At 49.4% G+C, this 17,496-nt stretch overlaps 1 protein-coding gene across 1 annotated transcript in view; it reads left to right on the plus strand.

The window, feature by feature from the left end:
• Positions 1-14,086, plus strand: part of ST8SIA2 (ST8 alpha-N-acetyl-neuraminide alpha-2,8-sialyltransferase 2) — a 29,716-nt gene extending 15,630 nt beyond the window's left edge. Inside the window, exons 3-6 of the mRNA XM_064669055.1 lie at positions 1,127-1,255; positions 1,771-2,028; positions 4,259-4,552; positions 13,664-14,086. Of these exons, the coding sequence (XP_064525125.1) occupies positions 1,127-1,255; positions 1,771-2,028; positions 4,259-4,552; positions 13,664-13,949 (967 nt within the window). The 3' untranslated portion in view covers positions 13,950-14,086. The remainder of the gene's footprint in view (positions 1-1,126; positions 1,256-1,770; positions 2,029-4,258; positions 4,553-13,663) is intronic.
• The last annotated feature ends 3,410 nt before the right edge of the window (positions 14,087-17,496 follow it).

Here is a 17,496-nt window from a genome sequence, read left to right on the forward strand (position 1 = left end):
CTTTCCCTGTGCTGGAGATATGTTCTCAGGAGCTGGATGTTGTCCATGAGCCTGAGCCGCCAGCTCTGCTTCATCTTTCACTCTGCTCCCTCCTTGGGGTTTACATGCTTTTTATAAATGCATTTATTTACAAACCATTTCCCAGCTGGAAAAAGCCCTTTGCACCAGAGAGATTCCTTTTAGCTGATAGTGAGTACTTTGGCTGTGTATTTTTCAGAGTGCTCTGTTGTGTGAAGGCTTTTTCAGGGCTGCAGATACACGCACAGCTTCCTGATGAGATGCTTGGCTATTGTTTTTGGAGGGCAGCTGGCTGGAACCAAATATTTGGAGACTCCTTCAATTCATGCCATTTGATTTAAAAAGCACTGAAGTGCTGGGGCTGATTTGCTTCTTAGAGCAGGGATTAAAAGCTGGGTTCTCCCAGTGATCATCTCCAGCATCTGGCTGTTGCTCATTTCTTGGTCTGGAACAAGCGATACGGGTGCTGAAATCCTCGTGCTCAATTCTAGCCAGGGAAGAAGTTTCCAGCAAGCCAGGCTGCCCCTGATTGGTGCAAGATGCTCACAGCCCAGTCTCACAAGCAGCACCCAGCAGCTCAGCTGAATTAATTTCTCCTTTGGGTGGAGTGAGGGTTGCACCTCTGTGACGAGGATTTTTATCCTCTCCAGGAGCTGAGCTGGCTCCACTTTGGGATCCTCACGGGATTCCAAGAGGCAACAGGGCAGCAGCCTTGGCTAGGAGAATTCTTAGTGAATTCTGGGGGCTGCCTGGGGTGTCTTGTCTGTAAGTGTCCATCTGCCAGCCTGTCTTTGCAGAGCCTGTGTGTGGGTTTTTGTGCACACCTTTCTGCAGCTCAATGTGTAAGAGTGTGTTTTCTGTAGAACTGTGTCTGGCTGTCAGTCTGTGTTCGTGGAAGCAAGCAGGTATTTAAGGATTTGTGTCTGTCTGTTTGAGTGTAGCGGCATACAAACTGGCTTTCAGTTCTTGTTTAGCTAATAACTACAATTTTGCTTTTCTGAAGAAGTTTGAATTCCAGCAGCCAGAGCCAGAAGACAGTGATTAGAAGTGCCATTGGGATGCTAACAGATCCTTCCTCTCTCCCCTTCCCTGACTTTTTTTTCTCTAGAGCTGAAGTAGTAATAAATGACTCTTCGTCTCCAGCTGCTGTTGACAGAAGTAATGAAAGCATTAAGCACAACATTAAACCAGCCTCATCCAAATGGAGACACAACCAGACACTCTCTTTGAAGATCAGGTACTGTAATTACCTATAGGACAAGAGACAGATTTGGTCTTCTCCAGTGCAAGCTGGCAAATTGCCTCTGTATATCATCTAAAGAAGTCGAGGAAGAAATAAAAAGACTTATCTCCTGCTGAGCTGGGCTTCATATCTGTAAGTGATCGCTTGGAAATGAATTCCCAGCTGAACCAGCTGGCCTGGCAGCGACAGAACAAGGAGCACTTGAGCCCCTTGTTTTTCAGGCCAAGTGGAATTAGTGTGTGCAGGCCATGGGTCACACGGGGAAGAAAGAGAGCCCCTTCCCAGGGTCAACTCAGGGAGCCCCTGACTAATGGTGAGCTGACCATGCTCACCTGCCCCAAGCAGAGATGGGTGGTAAGGGTGGAGATACCCGTTTGTAAGCTGCTGAGCATCTGTCAGATGGACTGGCCAGAGAGCGAGGGCAGCCAGGAGGCAAGAGCTCATCTTATGTATGACCCAGGTTATCTCTGTACCTCACCTGATGGGCTTGTTTTCTTCCCCATCCTCAGGAAACAGATCTTGAAGTTCCTGGATGCGGAGAAGGACATTTCAGTGCTGAAGGGGACACTGAAGCCGGGGGACATCATCCACTATGTCTTTGACAGGGACAGCACCATGAACGTCTCTCAGAACCTGTACGAGCTGCTGCCCCGCACCTCTCCCCTCAAGGGCAAGCAGTTCCCCACCTGTGCCATCGTGGGCAACTCGGGGGTCCTGCTCAGCAGCGGCTGCGGCCCCGAGATCGACGCGCACAGCTTTGTCATAAGGTAGGGACCTGTCCCTGAGCATCAGTGCAGCTGTGGGGGCTCCAGCGGGTCCAGAGCAGTGGAAGGGGCCGCAGTCCTGCTGGTGTGAGGCAGCACAACCTTGCAGCCCCACGTGCACGTGTGAAGTTCACCGATGCAAACATCCTGCTGCAAACTCTTCCACCCATCTCCAGGTGCTCCCTCAGTGTTCTTGCAAATGCACCCTGTGTCTTCTCATGGTGCACCATTAGCCCCCCCCAGGGCACTAGTCACCCCAGCACCCCCAGTTCTGGGTGCTCCCTCCTCTTCTCCCACTTGGTTGCCTTCTTGCGAACCCTGTCCTGGACTCTCACAAGCTCAGTTCTCCCCCATATCACTCCGGCCCTCGAGCACCACACAATGCCCTGACACCACACTTGTGCATGCCCAGGTCTGACACTCCCCTGTGACTGCTCCATCCCCAGCACAGATGTCCCCACACTGTCCCAGGGACCTGCAGAACACTTCCAGAGCCCCACTGGGACACAGCGAAGTCACTGCTGGAGGTTTTTGAAGTGGAGAGGAGGAGCTCCTGCCCTCCCATCCCCAACACCCCTGCACAGCTGTTAGCTGAGGGGCTGTAGGAGTCCACTGATGATTTATGTACATGCAGACATTTGTTTTCTGGTGAGTCTATTATGAAGACAGCACAATCCATCAGTAGCTCACAGAGGCAGTGCCAGCATGACGTGGGAACGAGGATAATGTCACCTCTGCCCCCCACTCAAACCTGGCTGCTCCAGCCTGCCTGGTGTCTGGCAGCTCCAGTCTATCCACAGGGGATGGAGCATTATCGTTAAGTGTAACCTGAGTGAGCAAAGGGAAAAACTGCTTATTGCCGTTCTGGCAAAGTTAGAGGAGCTGCTTTCACATCAGGCAGCAAAGTGGCAGGAGAAAAGCTTCTCTGGATGCAAGGACTGGATGCAAGTGGCTTCTCCCCAGCCATGTGCTAGTGCAGGTTTGGCATGGACATGCTCTTCCCACCGTAGGTTATCTGAGCCGTCAATTGAACCTGCATCTTCCTGAGGAAGGTTTGCTCCATCCAGGCAGCCTTTCCAGCAGGGTTGGCAGTGACCAGTGATGGGGTCTGTGTCCAGGATACAGATCCAATGTTTCTTTTTAGTGACTTGACTCCAGTGATGAGTGGATCGGAAGGGCCCTGTGTGCCAGTAGCTGGATTTTCTTTTAACCATTTCCTTGGTTTCCCCATCTGTGAAGTAGGGAAAACAGTAATGATGGCTGATTATCGAGGCAGATGGTTAGGATGCAATTCCTTCTCGTTAGATACTGTAAGTGTCAGAAAGCACAGCAGAGCATGCTGTGTGCAAACACACGGGTACCCTCTAGTTTTTACGATGCTGGGGGAACATCTACTTGAATCCCACCATCAGCTAGTTCCCAGTGCCATTTGCTCTGTGCCATGTGCATGGCATGGACATGGCTTACTAGCCACAGATCCCCACCCCCCAAGGAGCTGTAGGAAGCCACTGTATCATGAGCCTGGTTTGATGGCAGTTTATCCTGCAGGCTCTCAACCCTCATCCCTGTTGTGACAAAGGAGCTCATGGCATGTGGCCTGTGTCCACGTGCACAGCCTGAGAGGAGGCACTAATTAACAGTTCAGAAAGAGATATTTTTTGTAGGTCACAGCCTCCAGACAGCCAGACCCTGTGGAGACCATGTCCTGGCATCCCCCTCCCTCTGGTGTCAGTATCACCACCGGTGCCACTGGGTCTGCTGTTCGCAGAGACTCACTAGGAGAAGAAAAGGGACTTGGGATAATGTTACTCCAGCAGGGCTGGAATTGAGAGGCGAGTGCTTTCCTTGTGTGAGAAAGGCTGTTTTGTTTCAAATCTGCCGTGGGAGCAAAGACAGGAGGTTTGTGGCTGGTGTTATTTTTGAACGGCACCAGAAGAGCCACCAATCTGTACAAACCACCCACCAGACACCACAGTTATGGCTGTTATTAGCATTGTCCCAGAGGGACATGCATGCACATACCATCATGCTGAGGAATGGTGGCCTGATACTGAGGCAGCTCATCATTACTGATTTATTTCAGAAGCTCATTCCCCCTCTTCTTCCTCCCAGAAGCGAGGGTGAATGGGCACATCTGTCACTGGCCCTGGCTTTTGGCATCACACACCCCTCATGCCTGTCACTGCGCTCTCTCAGTCGGTTTAAAAGGACTGTTTGGTGTTTCCCCTCACAGGTGCAATCTGGCCCCTGTCCAGGAGTACTCACAGGACGTGGGCATGAAGACAGACCTGGTGACCATGAACCCCTCAGTCATCCAACGGGCCTTCGAGGACCTGGTGAACGAGACTTGGAGGGAGAAGCTGCTGCAACGCCTGCACAGCCTCAACGGCAGCATCCTCTGGATCCCGGCGTTCATGGCCAAGGGGGGCAAGGAGCGAGTGGAGTGGGTGAACGAGCTCATCCTGAAGCACCACATCAACGTCAGGACTGCCTACCCCTCGCTGCGCCTGCTGCACGCTGTCCGAGGGTGAGAGCGTCTCCGGTGTGCTCCGAGCCAGGATTTCCTGAGCTTCCTGAGCTGGAGAGCGATGGATGGGTTTGTGGTGGAGGAAAACAGTGCAAGTTGTTTCTTTCTGCAGACCATGAGGAGGATTCCACGGGTGGTGGATGGTCCCTAGATAAGAGCTGGAGACCACTTTGAGAACAGGGGCTTCCTACTCTGTTCTTTGAGCGTGAGGGCTTTTAGCAATATACCAAGTCTTAGTCTTCCAGTGCTTTCTTGGGATGTCACCTTACTCCCCAGCCTATGTTTTGGGCTTTCCTTGGAGAAACATGTGTGCACTGAGCTTAGCAATGAGATTTGTCACCTTGTGCTTGAGTGACGTGCAAGTCTCACACAGGTCCTCAGGTCCTGTGCCAGCCTGGACAGGAGAAGAGTGACATGGTCTGGCCCTGCTGATCAGATAAATAGTGTCAGGTGGTGGGGAATGGGCTTGCTGGGAGGGAAGGAAGGGGTCTTTCTGCTCTATCCCGGCAGCTTCAGGAGGGACATGTGTGGTGTCCAAGAGACACAGGTGTGGTGGGGATGGAGAGGTTATAAAGGAAAGAGAGCCCTAGAGGTGAGACTTTGATGTAAATGACTTGGGGATGGGGTTGGATCTTGCTTCCATGCCTTATTTCTCTAGGGAGAGTCATGATCCCTTAGGCGTTCAGGGAGTCTAGGCAGGCAGTGGCTTTTGCTGGAGATGGCTTATCAGAGTTGTCCTCTGATCCTGACTAGACCCTGTTGATTTTACAGGGTAGAAATTTCCTTGTGTAGCTGGTGCTCCCACTTCTAAGCCTCAGCTTTACTGTTCCTTGATTGATTTGAGCACTTGTCCCCCCACATCTCTGAGCCTGAGCTCTGCTGGTCAGTTGGTCAGTGCTGGGTGTTGTCTGTCCCAGCTCAGGTTGTGTGTTGGTGATGGGGGTGAGCTGGGGACAGGTTTTGGGGTCATTTCCTGCAGGATCAAGCCTAAGGGGGTGCTCCAGGGCAGCCTGGGCGGGCTGGAAGAAGTGGAGGCTCTGGTGCCCCACAGGCAGCAATAATGAGCAAGAAGAACCACATCTGCCCTGAGTGCCTGTATTAGAGGCTTCCCCAGGCCAGAGAGGGCCTGGGGAAGCCTTACAGAAAACACTGGCTTTGAGGTAAAGAAAGGGAAGGAAGTGATACCACAACTCACAGAAAGGGAAGACAGGAAGGAAAAAAAAAAACCCACAACCCAAATTCTGAGCTATTTCTAGCTGTAATTGACTTACTTTCATCTGTCAAAATAGAATTAAGCTCCTGTAATAAGCCCTTTAAATCAACATGCTACTAATCCTGTGCTGGCAACCATTCCCAATGCCAGAAACTTCCCGTAGGAAGCTTTGCAGAGGGATTGGCAAGGGTTGGGCATCACTTTCCCATGGGAGAGGAGGATGCCTCCACAAGCGCAGCTGCTGAGATTATCTTCCAACTCATGGCACCTTCCTGGCCCTCCTGTGTCACAGCCCTGCACATGCTGGTTATCCCTGTGCAGCTCCAACAGAGCAGTGTTTGAGCCACCACCCCTGGCTAGCAGGTCCTGCCTGGCTGGAGGAGGTGCAGGGATTTTGGGAGAAGGCCAGGGGTTCAGCACTGTCTCTCGGTGCATGGAGCAATGCACTCCCTCTCCCTTTGGCTTCAAGTAGTGCCTTCTGTTTGCACTAACTTCTGTTAGTGTAACCATGGGCTTTACTGGGGTCCCGTGCAAGGAACTTGGGTTTGGGCTTCTCAAAACCTACTGGGGCTCAGAGGGATGCAACCAGTCAGACCAGTGAGCGAGTGGAGTGAGTTGGTGGTGTCTGGGATAGCTATGGTACCAGCAGATGGTTGGATGATGCTGATGACAGGCTCTAAGGTCTGGGTTGGAAGTACAGCCAAGACCTCCATCCTGTCCTTGGGCTGGTCACTGTGGGGGGGCAATGGAGAAAAGTGGGTTGTGGCAGAACAGAGACAGAATTAGTGCAGTACTAATTCAATTAGAACCATAGAAAACAGTGATAATCCTTGTCAGGGATTGCCCTCTAAGCCAAGGGAGCTGCTGCCTGACCTGCCCTCCTGCTCTCACACTTATCAGTGGGAAAATAAGGATGCCTGCTGATTAGCAATTAATATAATGAAAACTGCAGCCCCCTCAGAAAGCCAGAACTGATGGGAGCACTTTAACACCTAACCAGGGTGTTGTGGCCTGGCTAAGGAACCCACAGAGGGGTCACCCAAGGCTGCGTGACTCTGGGGGAAGGCTGGAGTCAGCATTAACCCTTTCCTTCGTGCAGCTTCCTCAGGTGTGGACTTTGATGGATTTAAGAGCAGTAATACTGATTCAGGCAGTATTGAGTGAATTGGGCACAAGAGGGAGGTGGCTGATGCTCTTGGTGCTATATAGGAAGTTTCTCAGGTATTAGTAGGGTTGTCTTGCCCATCTGTGCTGCAGTGGGCTGCAGTTGCAGATACGTCCCATCTTCTCTTTTGCTGGATAAAACTACCCTTTATAATCTACCCTGAGTTGATTTGGATATCACAAAAAAATAGGGGAAGTCTTTCAACCAAGACACGTTTTAGAATAGCACTTTCTACAAAGGCTGTTTTCAATTGGCTACATCTTCAATTTGGCTACAAAAACTCTGCCTTGTCTTCCTTCACTACCAGCAAAATACATTTGTGAGTCTTTGAATCCTCCTTGAACCACAGTATTTATTGTCCTGCTCTGCTTTCCCTCAAACCAAAATGCATTTCAGTGGCAACTGAGTGTTTTTCCTATAATTTTCAGTGCATTTGGGGCATTTGTAGAGTGTGCATTGCTGAGATAAGTAAAAAGCATTTGGTTTTGTTGTCCTTAACAGCATCATTTGAGACATCACCTTTCTAGCTGTGAGGATGCCTTAAATGTTTGCTGATAGCTTTTTGTGTTGTTGCTTCCACATAATCGGTGCAATAGGACAGAGACTCCTCTTACACGGTTCAACTCACCATCTTCACACCAGGAGGGCACAGAGCCTTCAGCATTTCAGTGGAGGTGGTCAGAAGGAAGCAGAGTCACACTTCAGGCTGGAGAGGGAAGCTGTGTGGTAGCAGGGAGCCAGTTTGCGGGGATGGTACCGTGCATTTCAGGGTTTTGCAGTGATTCTGTAAAATGTCTCCTGAGCAATTCTTCTGGTGGGCGCCTGGCTGGGAAACAAGCAAGCCCCTTAGAAGTCATGTGTTAGTGTCTCCAGAAAGCCTTGTAATAGTCCTTATTGCCAAGCAGCTTTTGTTAGAGAAATAACATGAAATGCAGGAAGAGAGGGAAAATAATTGTGTCTGGAGGTTTGCCTTGTCACTCCTTGCAGAGAATTCACAGACACGTTGCACTTTACCTTGTCTAATCTGGTCTAGCATTTCTCACTGTGTCCATCACAAGGGTCTCTTGGCAGTAACCAGTTCTAATCCTGTAATGTTTTGTTAAGGGCTTCTTGAAAGAAAAAAAAAATTAAAAATCAATAAACCTTCCAGCTCCTTGGCTTAGTCTCCCATTAGGTTTAATGTCCAAATAGCTGTGGCAGTTCAGGACAGTGGTCACCCTGCTCAGGGTCCATAGTGCCATTCTGCCATGTCTCCTCAGAAGTACAGCCTGGCAGGGCATAAGGTGGATTCATCTTTGCCTTGGGTGTCTGCCTGGGTCCTCACACCCAAACAGTGGTTAAGCCTTCGCTGAGTTTTCAGGGCCAGATGCCTTTCCATCCATCTGTGTTGGAAAGCCTCCCCTGATCCCTCCTCACCTTGTGTTCCAGTTATGCCAGATCTTTTCCAACAGCTTTTGCCTGCTTATAGCCACACAGGACAATCGTGTGCAGATGATTCTCCTGACCTGTTGCTTTGATTGCACTCTTTTGCATCCCTCCACGGACTTTTCTCTAGCACATCAGACCTCAGCTGCTGCTTTTCCTTTTCACAGCCCTCCCGGCTCACCTTTCCTAACCCTCTGTCTCAAGATCGGTCCTGCCCTGTGGTCTTGTGCCTTAAAGCCCTTCCTCTCTGGTTCCACAGAGAGGTTAAGGACAGCAGTCCTGTGCTCAGGTGATGGAACAAGGTGGCCAAAGGGTGTAGGGGGAGAAAACAGCCATTCATAAGTGTGTGACTGGGGTGGGATGTGGGGGGAACTACGAACACTCCATAAAGTCAAGTGTGGGTTAGGTCAGTGGATATCCTACAAATAAATCCTTGTGTGAGCAATTATTCTCACCCCTTCTGTACTTGAAAAACATTGTACCCAAGCTTTGGTGTGTCTACACTGGGATTCCAAGACCATTAATTTGTTCCATTTAACTGGGAAGAAGTTTTAGTCTTTTCTGTGTCAAAAGAAGAAATCTGACATAGGTAGGAAAGGGGAAATGAATAGGGTAGTTCTCTTCCTAGTTGCCTTCCTCCTCTTCTGTCTGTTTTCAAATGTTCTAACTTATGGATGTTGAGTACCATATGTGTTTGAAAGGCCATCACAGAGCTCAAGACCTGGAGGAGAAGAGAGTCATTTATCTGTGATTCAGCATTGAGTGCTTGTGCTAAGTCACCAAAAGCAGAACCAGGCCACACAGTAGGGATTCAGTCTGGACAGGGAGGCTTGGTTTGGTGTTTGGGCTTTGCCCAGCCTGGGGATAAAGCGCAGCTCTGACTCCAGATCTAGCTTTTGGAGTCAATGTTAGCATGACTCTGGGTGAGGACATGCCCATGTCTGCCTGTCCAGCACACATCTCATCACTGTACATGGCTCTTGGCTGTTTTGGTGCTGGTGACAGAGGAGACTGGATACCTGGACAGAAAAGGGTTGGGAGGAGCTGGATGAGAGGATAGCAGTTGCTCCCTGGACTCCAGCACTTCATCTCCATCCACCCAGCACCAGGATATGTGCTGTGCCCTGCCAGCACCAGCGGGTCCTGTCCCCACCTGCACCAACGTGAGTGTGGAGCACGGTCGGAGCGCTCGCTCTCATTATCTGTGTCTGGTTTTTCCTGAGTATTACTGGGAGCAGGATGTGTGTGGCAGACTGATAATACGCTTCTGCCAGTCAAGGACTAGCACCTCCACAACAGCTTGTGTTTATATCACACTTTTATGAATAAGCTGTTTTAAAAGGGTCTGAAATTGCATTATTTCAGCTATTCTGATTTGTATCACTAAATAATGCAGCTGATACTGCTGAAATTTGATTTCTTCATTGACCTGAGTCTTTTATTCATTTCATCAGGGCACTGGATTTTCTATTCATTTTGTCTTGCGGGTTAACCCTTACCTGGAGGATACAAATTATTTTAGGGTTTTTTCAGGCATGTCAGGAGGTGATGGGTAAGCACAGAGCAGGATCCTGCCCTCACTAGTGGTCCTCAAATGCTGCCTGCATGGAGGAGTTTTGCATCCAGTGTTTCAGCCCAAATCCAGGCCAGGCTTTGCCCCCCAAATTCAGTGATGCTGGGAGAGGATGAATGCTCTCAGTGAGGTGATGTGCACATTGCTCCAGGTGTGCAGTGGGGAGGCTGCCACCATCCCTGTCTTGTGTGACAGCAGTGGCTTCCTAGGGGCAATGTCAGAGTGTTGTCTCTTGAAGGATTCCTACTGGGCTTTAAGGTCCAAATACAGCAGTTGCTTTCCCTATGGCTTCAGAGCAGCCCCCTCACAGGAGACGTACACCAATGGTCAGACACCTGACAGCAGTTCTGCTTAGGAGACTTCTAATCTCCAACTGATGATTAGGAGATGAGGAGCAACCAGAACCACCCACCAGCTAGGATAAGACTCTCTGAGCTGCTCTTCTTAAAGTCTCTGTCCTTGGCCTTCATCAAATCTTAGTTCAAGCAGGTGCTAGGGCTTGTGTCTAGGCTGCCTCCTTACAAAAGATGGCCTTGAAGATCTGATGGCATTTTCCATCTGTCACTATCATGATCCAAAACAAGAGCTGTCTCAGGCAATTTTTCCCTGACAGCATCACGGTTCCTGTTCATAGCCGCATCCCGCTCAGGCTCCCGCCTATCTCTCTAACTGCTTCCACCCCTGAGGGTTTATTTACAGACACAGCACCAGCTTCTGAAGGAGGTCCACGCTGCTGAGAATGGAGGAATTGGGTTTCAGGACTGCTCTTTGCTCTTCTCTTTTAATTGCTGTCTCTTTCCGTAAAATGTTTCAGTTGATAGTTATGGTGATTGGTGTAGCCAATTCGAAAAATAATTACTGCCTGCTTCAAGATTATCTTTCCTCCTAATTAAAATCCTGGACCTCACATATTAAAGGTGTGATGTTGACACAGCATTCCATGTGCGCCCAGACAACCTCATTTGGATTTACAGAATTAATTAGGTTTTATTTCCATCCCCAGCTGTTCTCTCCTGCACCAAGAATGTGGCCACTGTCTCAGTTGGACAGTGGTGGGAGAGATAAGAGGGATATCTTCTGGCATAGCTCCCACACTCCCATCACAAACCAGTCATTAAAAAGTATTTCCCAGATCTCACCAGAGAATTTCCCACTTTCACTGTCCAGGAAAAAAACTGCAGGTGCTGTTGCATGGCATGTGTTATGTTTTGGCCATTACGTGTTATGTGTGTCACCCATGTGGGTGGGCTGGGACAGCCTGGAGTCCATCACCCCTTACCAAAGCTGTGATGAGAATTTATGATGCTGTAGGAGCAAGCTTTGGACCCTTCTCATTTTTGCAATACCCTGCCTGCAATAGAAGGAAATACAGACAAAAGAGCTGGGTTTTAATTTTTATTATAAAAACCTGAGTTGTCAGTGTTCCCTACCTGGATATTGTTGAGTGAATGCTCACTGGCTGTGTGTGCTGAGGTGGGTATGCCAGGTTGGTTTTTGTAGGGCTGCTTTTGGGTGGTGGGTTGTGCACACTTGTTGGTCTTGGTAAGATTTTTGTGCATGCTGGGTTGCAGAGGATGGCATGGTCTGTAGGCTGCTTCAGTGTTTGGCCCAGGTCATTTTGTCATTGTTATTATGCATGAAACCAATGGTCACGTGAATGTCCTGTGCCCATGTGCAAGAAGCACTTCATCTTGCTGTCAGGGTCCTTGTATGTTCATAGAGATTTTACAGCATCTCAACAAAACACAAAAGTTAATATTTTGGGCAGGCAGAAGGTCACCAGTATCTTTCTGTGTTCCAGCTGGTAAATTGATAAAAATTGATAAAAGGAGGATTTTAAGGCTAAAGCAGCTTGGACAAACCTAGACAGTTGTCTTCCTCCAAAGCCAGCTGGTTAGTATGGCTTAACAGCTCTTCCCAGTAGCTTCCCTGCTGCATGAGGATACCCTAATTCACAGTGTTAAATGGTTGTGATAATCTCCCATTTCCCTTTGCGAGCAGGAGGTCTAATGTGCTTACCCATAAACTCATCAAGGAGGCTGGTTTATGGCTACCTGTGGGAGCAGATTGCCTTGACACCACAGTGAGCTGTGCTGTGTCCCCACAGTGCAACCCGTATGGCCAGGCAAGCCCAGGAAATGCTGATGCTGCGCTGCTGAGTTTTTGGTTTTCCCCTTGTTGCTACTTTTTCATGCTGGATGCCAAGATGAGTAAGGCAAGAGCCTCCTTCCCAAAACATCGTACTCATCCTTTGCTAAAGCTTTGACACCTCTGGGTGTGGGACCACAGAAATCCTCCCTGTGCCCTTCCTGCACATGCCAAGGCAGTTACTCTGCTTCCAGAATTTGATTTCACCAGAAAAGTCAATTTCTCTCTTATCTGGCTGAGAACAAGCAAGCACGTTTTGTGCCTTGGTTGCTAAATTTTAATGGCTTTCGTGAAAAGCTAATTTGCAGGATTAAGGCTCAGCTCTCCCAAGGGTTCCTGCTGTCTGAGCATCAGACCCTCAGGAGCCCAGCAAAAAGTGCAAATGAGGAGGAAGACACTTCCCAGGGCTCCGCTGGGACTGCAGGACCCGGCTCAGGATCCCAAACGTTGGGTGAGAGCACAGAAGTGCCACATGCTCCGCTCCACTTCCTCATGTCTTTTATCCAAGGGGTTGCCAATCACTCACTTGAGCTCAGGCCCTTAGAAATATCTGTTAAAAATAATCCAAAGGCTCAAACAGGCTGTGGCACAGCAGGATGAGCTGTGGGGCATCCCTGCTTGCTGTGGGGCAGTGCTGGCATCGGATGTGCTGAGGGAGGAGGGAGTGCACCCAATGGGGACATCTTCTGCCTCCCCAAACCTTTTCCTTTCTGATTTTGCTCCGCTGGTGGTGTTTCTCTGCTGAGCAAACCAGCTAAGTTGCCTGTGCAGTAAATACTGGGGGCTGGAAACATCTTCTTACAGGATGTTGATGCTGCAATAACTTTTATCGGCAGCCCAAAATACAACCGCTGATACCGTTTCTGCTCCTGCATCAGTACATCCTTCCCCTTTTCTTTTTGCCATCCCTCATAAAAACTAACGTGCTTCCCAGCAGCAAGCACAGCTGACCTCCATATCTCACGTTATATATTGCAATGTGCCGTATTGTGTGTCTGAGGGACTGATGCTGCAGAGTGTGGTGATGTATCTTGGTCCAGGATCACAGCAGCAGTCGCTGGGTGTAATGGGAACTCAGCAGCGTGTTTTAGCTCTTTCAGCCTGGTGACCCTTTGTTCCAAGGCAAATGTTTTTACAGTCCTGTTATGTTTACTGTCAGAGTAAAAATCTTCATTTATCAATGAAAATCATCAGCGTGTGTGTGACTCTGTCTGCTTCAAGGGGTTGCTGGAGTCTACTTGACGTGGGTGGTTTGGTCTATGGTATTGATCTCCTGGGTTGATTGGAAGATAATTGTAGGCTGAAGTACCGAAGGCCACTGTTGCAAGCAATTTGTTTTTCATAAAGGATTGCCAAGGCACGAGATGCTTCAGTGCCATGGCAACAAGTGTGATGTAACCAGCAGACAGAGAGCAGGAGGATACAGTCCCTAGAGAGGCTTTTTCTTGGCATGGAGAACTCTCTGCTAGTCAGAAACCTCTCACTTTGAATCACCAATATATCTCAGTCAGAGGCTGGAGAGAGTAAATGTGCAAGACACAAGCTTGGTGTGCAGGGTGAGTAACAGGCTTCCCTCTCCCTCTGCAGGTACTGGCTGACCAACAAGGTGCACATCAAGCGACCCACCACTGGCCTCCTCATGTACACCTTGGCCACTCGCTTCTGCAACCAGATCTATCTCTACGGCTTCTGGCCCTTTCCCCTGGACCAGAACCAGAACCCAGTCAAATACCACTACTACGACAGCCTCAAGTACGGCTACACCTCGCAGGCCAGCCCGCACACCATGCCCTTGGAGTTCAAAGCCTTAAAGACGCTGCACCAGCAAGGAGCCTTGAAGCTGACTGTGGGGGAGTGTGATGGGGCCACGTAGGGTGGTCCCCGGCCATGTTCCTGCACAGCCACGGGAGGAAGGGGAGGGGGCGGAAAGGACAAGTGGTGCCTGGTGGGGTTGGTTGTCTTTGTTAACGCGCAGGACAGTGACACAAATACATATACGTGGTACCTATATATATTGACCTGAGTATTATAACTGTTTGGTGTTCACCAAGGGAGGGGCAGGAGAGGTGCGGGAGCATCTGGCGTGACTGGCCTGGGCGAGACCCCTTGCTGTGGGCTCGCTGGGCTCGAAGGGCATTCGCCCTACGTCCAAAAGATGTGAAGGTGGCCTTGGTTTTTGAGGGTATGTTAGGTGATGGGTAAACGTAAGCCGTTTGTCGTGACTGGTCCGAGGTTGGTAGTTAGTTTGTTTGGCCAAGGACGCCGGCGCTGGCACCGCAGCGAGGTGTGTTCTTGGCCCCGTGCTCGTGGCGGGGAGGGGAAGGGGCAGGGAACGGGGTGGGCAGGGAAGGTTTGTTGGTGGCTCTCACGGCCAAGGGACTGTCCACGGCTCCAAGCAGGACCAGTCTGCCCAGCAGGGATCAGTGCCCGGCAGCCGCGCACAGATCCGTCCAAACATGGACCACCAGGCTGAGCACAGCCTTTGGAGAGGAGAGGGAAAAGCCTCCAGGGCTGCAGCTGGATCTCCAGGAGGGTGGCAGGGAGCAGTGCTAAGCTGATCCTAGTGACATTCACATGGAGAGGTGCGAGGGCCTCCAGAGAAAGGGCACATCAGTGTTGAGCCAGGCAGACAGTGAGGAGGATGCTGAATGTGTATTTCTCTTCATTTTCTAATGAGCAAGAAAGGAGCAGAGATGCTGGAACGTGGCGGGAAGGAGGTTTGCTGCTGCAAACTGGCACTGTTAGTATTAAGTGTCTCACTGTGCCAAAAGACACTCAACATCTGTCAGGGCTCGTGAAAACCATAAGTACATCCAGCTCTTAATTCCCAGCTGGTATCTGCTAAGCAGCCTGCTTTCTCTCCCCCTCCACAAATATGGGTGATAGGCCTGGACCCAGCCAAGCAGAAAGTCTGCAGGACTTCAAGGGACTTTGTCAAGTCTAAATAATTTATTTTCAGTTTCTCCACAAAGAACCAGCACACAGCACTGAATTCCTGAAGTTCCACTCTGTCCGTCTTTTCAAGCCCTAATTATCTCTTACTCTCAACAGTTAAATAGGTTGTTGGATGGATCTTGATGGGATGCTTGCCTGGTGATGAACATCATAGAAATAATCTTTTCTCTTTTTTTTTTTTTTTCAGAGAGAACCCAAAATATAAAGGATTTTTTGTAACCACATTTGCTTTTCTTTGATTTTTGGGGGTTTTGAGGGAACTAGATTGATCTGATGAGCCTGTATAATTTTCTGCTTCTGTAGCCTATTCTGTTTGTCTCCTAATTAGCACTCAGTGCCAGAATGGAGATGAGTCCAGGGTTCAGCAAGGGCTGTTTGGGTTTAATATGTGGGAGAGTAAATAACACTGCACAGGCAAACCTTAGGCTTGCACTGCAATGCTGCCATGGTTGGGCATCATCACCTTTGGTCCTCCTCCTACTGCTGTGTTTTTTAAGTTAAAAAGTGTGCAGTTTGAGGCTGAAATACTTGACATCGTCTCTTTAAAAACTCGAGTGCTTCAAGTGGTAAAAGGAAGAACTCGCTTTCATGTTTTGGGCCAGAGAAGCTACTGTACCCATAGGAGCCTCCAGCCTGCTAATTAGTGTCAGATGAAGATGTTTAAGATTAAGGTATAAGCAACATTATAGTGGATAAATGTGGGCTAATCTGCCACCAAGGGGATGTTTCTTTCCAGCACCAGAAAATTATTTCTTTTATGTATTTTTTTTTAAAACTTGGCACTTTTTTTTTTTTATTATTTTTACTTGAGTTTAGTTGCACGATAAAGCTAAACCTGGCTGTGAATCTCAGCTTAAGCTGAGACAGAAGGAGACAGAGTGTAAAACTGCAAGATGGAAGTAATCTGCAATCCCAAGGAGCTTCCCGTGATTCAGGAGTGGTTGTTAAAGCCGGATAGTTCCCTAGTTTGTCCCCAGCACAGAGCAGGGATGGAGCTGCAGGGACTGCAAAAGCCAACTGTTGTATTGAGGGGCCTGGGCCATGGTACTGATTGCTGTTAGCAAACCTTCTTTTTAAATAAAAATAGAGGAAATGAAATAAGTGTGCAGGGGTTTTATTTTTATTTTGTATTTATTTTCATTGACTAGAAGGGGCGAGAGGGGAGGCAAGACCATGAAATGCCATGGGATTAAATGGGGAGAGCCTGGAACCCCCTTTGCTGGTGAAGGAGGGGGAAGACTGGGCTTGTTTGCCCACCTGGGGTGGATGTCAGTGCTGTGCCAGGGAGACATCCAAAGCCATCAGGATGTCCTTGCTGTGCCTACAGAGATTATTGAGATAAATCTATAGCAGCACAACAGGGGTGTGCTGGGCGGTGAAAAGGGGATGAGAGAAGGGTTTTTTTTCTGATGCCCTTGAAGCAGCTGCTGGATCAAAGCACAGGCGAGTTATAAGCAAATTATTCAGGGGGATGAAATTGCTGGTGATGCTTCTATTCCCAGAAAGGGTCCTGTTCACCCGTGTTGTAAAAATGCATTAAACCATGAGCAAGACCCTGCAGCTATTGAAATCCCTGGCTGAGCTCCCATTTCACCTCACTGCCATGCAGGTTGGTCCCTGCTGTGTTTGTATGCACAAAAACAACTAGGAATTTCCCCTTGCTTTAGTGGGCTGCGTCAAGCCCTCCGGTCTGGTTCTCTGAGCATCTCCTCAGATTGGAAACATAATTTATCGTCTCTGTTTCCAGCAAATAGCTGGGACCTGACTCCACCAAGCCCCCAGCACCAGTGAGCCATAAAGCCCTTGTGCTGTTCATGAGCACCGGGAGCAGAGATTCAGGTTCACCTCCTGCAGCAGTGCTGGTGGGGGGGGAGGGGTTGGTTGATATTTGGGCTATTTTGGGGCAGCCATCAGCCATCGAGCAGCACGGCAGCTGCCAGATGCTGTGGGGACCCTACGGCTGCATCAGGCTGCTCCTTGATGGATTTCTTCATGCCCAATTAAGGCTCTTCTCTCATCAAGAGTAAAACAAAAGAGAGCATTGATGCTACTCAGGCAGGGATGCAGGTGTATGAGGTGCCCCATGAATGCAGTTAACTGCCCTAAATGACAGCAGCAGCTTCCTTTGTTCTTTGCTCCTCCATCCTGCTGCTCCCTCCAGCAGCAAGGCCAGTCCAAACTGGTGATGCTGGTGGCTCTGGGATGGGGAGCTCCCTCCCACAGGTTAGGCACATTTGTGCCAAAAGGCCACTGGATGGTAACAAGCGACCTAAACTTGTAAAATAATGGTAAACCTGGGTCTTCACCTGGCTAAGCCCAGAGTTTGGGGCTGTTTCCCAGTGGGGCTTTTTGGGGCAATGCTCTAGCGGTGCTTCTGGCCAAACACAGTGTTCTCCTCACCATGCACACCTGGTGCATTTTACCTGTACAACAGCTTGGGGATAAAGGTGGTGTCTTGCCTGCTT

This window comes from Pseudopipra pipra, chromosome 12 (genome assembly GCF_036250125.1).
Source record: "Pseudopipra pipra isolate bDixPip1 chromosome 12, bDixPip1.hap1, whole genome shotgun sequence".
In the NCBI taxonomy this organism is placed as follows: Eukaryota; Metazoa; Chordata; class Aves; order Passeriformes; family Pipridae; genus Pseudopipra; species Pseudopipra pipra.